Below are 6441 nucleotides of genomic sequence, written 5' to 3' on the forward strand. Positions count from 1 at the left end.
GTCACAGGAATAAATTACATTACAAAATATATTAAAATTAGAATAAGAATAGTAATTTTAAATGGTAATAATTTCACAATATTACTGGTTTTAATGTATATTTGATCAAATAAATGCAGCCTTGGTAAGCATAAGAGACTTTGTTCAAAAACATTTAAAAATCGTACCAACAACTAACTATTGAACAGCACGGGAATGTGTAATAAAATGAATTAAAGCAATAATCGCAATACTAAACTGATTACTATCTTCTTCAGGTGCTGGTGAGTCGGGGAAAAGCACTATTGTCAAATAGATGAAGTAAGTGCTGAGAAAAAATAAGTATGATAATACCATAAATTGGCTTATATGTGAGACTATACTCATTATTAATTCGTAATTAGAGCTCTTTCATATGAATAGTTTGGCCAGTTAAATGAATTCAATGTTGTTGTTTTTTTATGACAGAATTATTCACAAAGATGGTTACTCCCTTGAAGAGTGCTTGGAGTTCATTGTCATCATCTACAGCAACACCATGCAGTCGATCCTGGCCATTGTGAGGGCCATGAGCACACTCAACCTTTCCTATGGAGATGCTGCTGCACAGGTGCTCTACCCATTAGTCACTTACAGAAATGAACAGGTTAAATGATGGAAAAGAACTGTAGTGATACCATGGCACAATGAGTATATCAGATGGTAATACTTTGGTATTGAATGATTATCATACGCACATGATAAAAACAACATGGTACCTTGTGCAAAAATATAAGATCCCACTTTATAGTAGGTGTGTTTAAATATTTGTGTATGTAAAAAAACATTAATTGTTTGGTAGGGGCAGGGAGAGGTTCAACAGATATAACTGCATACAGGTATTTTTTAAATACATGTACAACAGAAAAAAACTGTAACTGAATTGTTTATTGTGAAAACAAAGCGTAGATGTCCCAGATTAATTACTAAATTCACACTATAGTATCCAATGAATTATAACTCCAGGATGTGTTCATTTTTTTTTTAAAGCTCATGCAATGAAAAAAAAAAATTGTGTAGGATCTCCTTTGAAGCAGTTTTCTCTCATAGAAACACACTGAACTAAATGTGAAATGTTTAAGTAGAAAGACCAAATTAGTATTATCTTGTATACCACAAAACAAAATTGTAATAATTGAAGGATTTTTAAAAACTGATTAATAGGGGAGATCATGAATGTTACACATCTAAAAGAGACTATTAAATCATGATGACCTTTACTTGACCCTCTTACTCTAGCACTCTCTCTTCTAATTCTAGTCTTTAAAAAAAACTGGGCCCTTTTAGACTTGCACTCTATTAATTTACTAACTGCTTGTTTTCTTTAAAAAAAAAAATAACACAAGCTTCTCTATTCTTTTTGTATTCTGTTTTCTTTTATTTATTATACAATTAACAAAAAGCAAAAAAGCTAACACTAGCTTGCTCTATTCTTTTTCTATTCTATCTGTTTTCTTTTTATGTATTATATATATATATATATATACTGCGTTAGGCTAACTGAGACTTGTTATAGCACTTGCATATTATTGCTCTTTTGTTGATATTGATTGCTTCCATTGTTCTCATTTGTAAGTCGCTTTGGATAAAAGCGCCTGCTAAATGACTAAATGTAAATGTAATGATGAAGGATTTTACAGTATTTACAGTCACTGATCATCACTTTAGAAAAGTTTGTATAGTAGCTAATGCTTAAACACCTTTAGTTACAACGGCCCAAATACATACAAGCTGATAAATATGTAAAAAGAAATTCCACATTCTTAAATTTAAAAACGTTGAAAAAAAGTTTAATCTTGTATAGCTTCAAAAATGAAGTTAAATTATTTTGACGTAAAAACATGATGTGTTGCCATGACTAATTGAACAAATCATTTATTACATCAATTTACCTGTTTGCTGCAGGATGATGCAAGGAAGCTGATGCACTTAGCAGACACCATCGAGGAAGGCACCATGCCAAAGGAGCTGTCTGACATCATCCTGAGGTTGTGGAAGGACTCGGGCATCCAGGCGTGCTTTGACAGAGCCTCCGAATACCAGCTCAACGACTCTGCCGGATAGTATGGCCTCATAATTAGCCTTTTAAAGCATTAAATACCAGTTAGCAAGGTTTTAAGGTCCATAATCAAATCAGTAATCAAATTGTCTTGAAAAATACAGCATTGATTCTTACTCTATCTCCAAGCTATCTGAATGACCTGGAGAGGCTGGTCAAGCCTGGCTATGTCCCTACTGAACAGGACGTCCTGCGATCAAGAGTGAAGACCACCGGTATCATCGAGACCCAGTTCTCCTTCAAGGACCTCAACTTCAGGTACACCTTCAGCCTCCTCAATGATAGCTATGGCATGAAGTAAACCAACCAATGACCATCATCATCATCATCATCATCATCATCATCTCAAAATTCCAAGCAAGTTTAACAATCAGAGGAACTGAATAAGATAAGTTTGAATGGACACCAATGCCAATAAACTGATCTTCGTGGTCTGCAGGATGTTTGATGTGGGCGGTCAGCGCTCGGAGAGGAAGAAGTGGATCCATTGCTTCGAAGGTGTGACCTGTATCATCTTCATCGCTGCTCTGAGCGCATACGACATGGTGCTGGTGGAGGATGATGAAGTGGTAGGTTGCAATTGTGGTCCATCAATGAAACTCCAACCGGACGTTTTACATGCACTATTATTACTATGAGGCATTTTAGTAACAAACCCTGTTTTTCCATGCCGTTCCAACCAAAGAACCGAATGCATGAGAGTCTCCACCTGTTCAACAGTATCTGTAACCACCGTTACTTTGCCGCCACCTCCATTGTACTCTTCCTCAACAAGAAGGACGTCTTCGTGGAGAAGATCAAGAAAGCTCATCTGAGCATGTGCTTCCCTGATTATGATGGTGAGACAGCATTTTGTCTGCAAACAAAAATATAAACTTCATTCTTTAACATACAGATTCTTATCATTTAAACAGATTATTTAAACTGATAATATTAACACATTTTAAGTAGGGGTTCATCATGGAACATCACTTCTATTAAGATACAAATATCCTAATTAGGCTTCTGTTTCTGATATGCAAAACCATGCTAAAATTACAATGCCATGCCTCTCTCAGGTCCCAACACCTTTGAGGATGCTGGTAACTACATCAAGATGCAGTTCTTAGATCTGAACTTGCGGCGAGACATCAAAGAAATCTACTCCCACATGACCTGTGCCACAGACACAGAGAACGTCAAGTTTGTGTTCGATGCCGTAACAGACATTATCATCAAAGAAAATCTCAAAGACTGCGGTCTCTTCTAAACAAGCCATCTGTGGGAAGAGGTGATTATAATTTAAAATCATAAATATTGAGTAATAATATAAAGTGTTGTTGTAGTATATTAAACGTGACTATAATTTCCATATGGTATAATTAAAAAGTTTTCTTTCTTCTTTTACAGAGCAGCTTAATCAACAAAACCCAATACTGACCCATTGCCCCTATACCATTGTATAGGTAATGAGGAATTCTCCAGTGCACACACACATACATGCAAATACATGAGGGAACTGAATTGATTAAATCTTGAAGAAGAAATTATATTCTTGCTGTTGGGATCTACATCTGATTAAACACACTGCACATAATTAAACAGAGTCTAATACATATTCATAGCAGCAAGTCATATATAGCAACACATATATGAAGGGTGTTTGACTCTCTTAGTTTTTGCAGTGATCTATCCTGTAGATTTGCGACTACACTTCACGCAGCTGTAAACCAAATAACTATCCTTCTGAAACACCTGCATATATGCACTTCAGCACCTTCTTGCAAGAGTACTTTATAGCAGTTACTGTGTCAAGTTCATACTTTTAAGCTGACTGAGAAAAGTTGCGACTTTACCGGGAAACAAAGTTCTCTTTTATTTTATATAAAGTTTGAGTTATATCATGTTATGTCTCATGATCAGAATCTCTATGTAAGATGGATGGCTTTGATGAAAAGACAGCATGTAATAAGTTGTTTAGCTCAGGAGCAGCTAGCTGAGAGACAAAGAACACACTTTTTGCGTGAATTGTATAAATTACAAAATCAAATATTGATTAAAAGGGCACAACTGACTGCAAAACCATTTACAACCATGCAAATGTAAATTGAACGAATAAAGCTTCTGTAGAACCTGTTGTGTTTGTCCTTTAAGTGTCCTGAAAAGAAGCAAACCAATGAAGAACTGAAACCACACTGGGATTGTGGAGTGTTTAGTATACACTTACATAATATTTCTTGAGAATGATTTATATTTTAATTAATCATTTTATGAATATAGATTTTTATCATCGATTTGTATATATTATAAAACCTGCTAAATTGAAGCCTCTTAACACCAGTATATCCAGGTTTATTAATTTTGAGAGGTTTAACTACAACTTATTGATCACAGAAAATAACTTTGTTTTCTGTGATGATTGATTGTAAGCCAGAGATGCTACAGTACCTGTGCGGTTTAAATTGCGTTTAACCCAGAACATTTACTTAAGAATATCAAGACCTGACTGTACCACTAACTGACGTGAAAAACATTGCGTTTTTTTAATGTCTTTTGCAGCTCCATCAAGCTAGACTGTCAAAGAGTTTTGCAAAGTCATGGTTTTTGATTTGATACAATGCAGTGTAGACATCCACCTTTATGTCTTTTTTAGTCTTTGGACTAAAGGTTAAATCATAATGAAATCAACAAGATCAACATTAATCTGATCAACTTTAATTAGATAATACTTGCATCTGATAAAAACAAATCTTAATAAATATAACCCATTTATGAGAGTATCCTCTCTGTGTATGTGCCCCAAGGAAATTATAATCTGTAATACCAAAGAAATGAATTCTTCTCTTATACTGATCATTCTCAGAATCCCTTATTTCTGACTTTTGTTCGGAAAACTTTTGCACCAACAATTAAGCATTAAAAGAGTTAATGACGTTACTTGCACAGCACATGCATATCACCTCTGCATTATCAGAGACTGCATTTTGGCATACTACTGATCCTGAGGACTGAAGAAAAATTAAATTTGTTAAAGGCACATGTTTTTTTGTTAAATTTAATATTTGGTCCAAAAAATGTCACAATTTTGATGTATTTCACTGTTAATATGCATATTTGTTTACATACAAAATAGAAGAGCGGAGACTAATTACTAGATGTCCAGACCTAATTGAGAGAGAATCTACAGCACTTCCTCGTCCTGCTGTGTAAAATGTACCAAATTATGAGGTTTGTTCTGTCAAAATAACATAGGAGTGGAGATTTCAAACCTTACCACACATGTATGCGACATAACAAAACCTTTCCAATTTCATCACAACACACTGACAGCATAAAACCAGAATGGGTACAACTGGAAATGAGGAATCTTGCAAAAAATAAAATAGGCCAGTGTTCTACACCTTGCAAACCAAGGCACAAAGTATGAAAAAAAAATAAAGAATGCGTCATATTGCAAAGTGAAAACATTTTCAGAACACAGTTTGATTTGTGTTAAATTAAGCCCATCTTTTGTGTGTGTTCCTTTAAGGTGTATATAAAACAACTGTTTTTGAATAGTTTCAATAAACATGGCACTGAAGTAAACATGTAACAGTGTGTGTAAACGCACTCAATTGCACAATATAGAAATTGATCAGCCCAAAGAATCAAAAGCAGTTTTGCAATGCATTTTAGGATTCTGAAGAGCCAAACTGCCCTGACTGTGTTTTTTTTTTTAGGCTGTGGACCTTTGCTGACTGGATCTGAATACATAGCCAAACCCAAACACCTGGTCCAAATTAAGACAATAGATAAAAATAGAAGACAACTTTTATGTCCAAAAACACAACAACTGATACTGGTTGATTTGTTGACCACTTCATGTGCAAAAAGAGACTGAAAAGTTATCTTATTGGAGAGTTATTGAACCCCTCCAGGGGGTTTGTATGTGTTGAGATGTCCAGGGACAGTACTGATGTCAGGACAGCCCCACCATGTGGTCTATTTGCCTCATGTATATGCTCTTTAGCGGAAGGCCGTAACGTCGCTCTTCAGGAATCCTTTCACACTATTAGACAAATGAAAATGTGTCATTCTTATTTCTATGACCACTTTCAAGATCCATTGTCATGTCCCTGACAAAACACTACTTTAAACACGGTAAGTACATTTTGAATTAGGTTTGAAAAGTTTCATGTTTAAATGATCAAAAAAAAGCACATTAAACAAAAATGAGTTGCTCATATTCTCATGTTTAAAATGTGTCATTCTTCTATGACCACTTTCAAGATCCATTGTCATGTCCCTGACAAAACACTACTTTAAACACGGTAAGTACATTTTGAATTAGGTTTGAAAAGTTTCATGTTTAAATGATCAAAAAAAAGCACATTAAACAAAAAAAA

At 34.7% G+C, this 6441-nt stretch overlaps 2 protein-coding genes across 2 annotated transcripts in view; one reads left to right on the forward strand and one right to left on the reverse strand.

Moving 5' to 3' along the window:
• The first annotated feature begins 409 nt into the window (after positions 1 to 409).
• gnat1 (guanine nucleotide binding protein (G protein), alpha transducing activity polypeptide 1) lies at positions 410 to 4142 on the forward strand. Its single transcript, XM_016519022.1, has 7 exons — positions 410 to 589; positions 1924 to 2081; positions 2207 to 2335; positions 2517 to 2646; positions 2763 to 2916; positions 3136 to 3347; positions 3469 to 4142. The coding sequence occupies exons 1-6, from the start codon at positions 416 to 418 to the stop codon at positions 3324 to 3326; spliced, it is 936 nt and encodes a 311-aa protein (XP_016374508.1). The 5' UTR covers positions 410 to 415; the 3' UTR covers positions 3327 to 3347; positions 3469 to 4142.
• A 609-nt stretch (positions 4143 to 4751) lies between these two features.
• The window catches only part of LOC107713500 (ER degradation-enhancing alpha-mannosidase-like protein 1), a 28137-nt gene continuing 26447 nt past the window's right edge, over positions 4752 to 6441 (reverse strand). The window contains exon 12 of the mRNA XM_016519021.1: positions 4752 to 6104. Within this exon, the coding sequence (XP_016374507.1) occupies positions 6015 to 6104 (90 nt within the window). The 3' untranslated portion in view covers positions 4752 to 6014. The remainder of the gene's footprint in view (positions 6105 to 6441) is intronic.

This window comes from Sinocyclocheilus rhinocerous, unplaced genomic scaffold (genome assembly GCF_001515625.1).
Source record: "Sinocyclocheilus rhinocerous isolate Xijiao unplaced genomic scaffold, SAMN03320098_v1.1 scaffold57, whole genome shotgun sequence".
NCBI classification, from domain to species: domain Eukaryota; kingdom Metazoa; phylum Chordata; class Actinopteri; order Cypriniformes; family Cyprinidae; genus Sinocyclocheilus; species Sinocyclocheilus rhinocerous.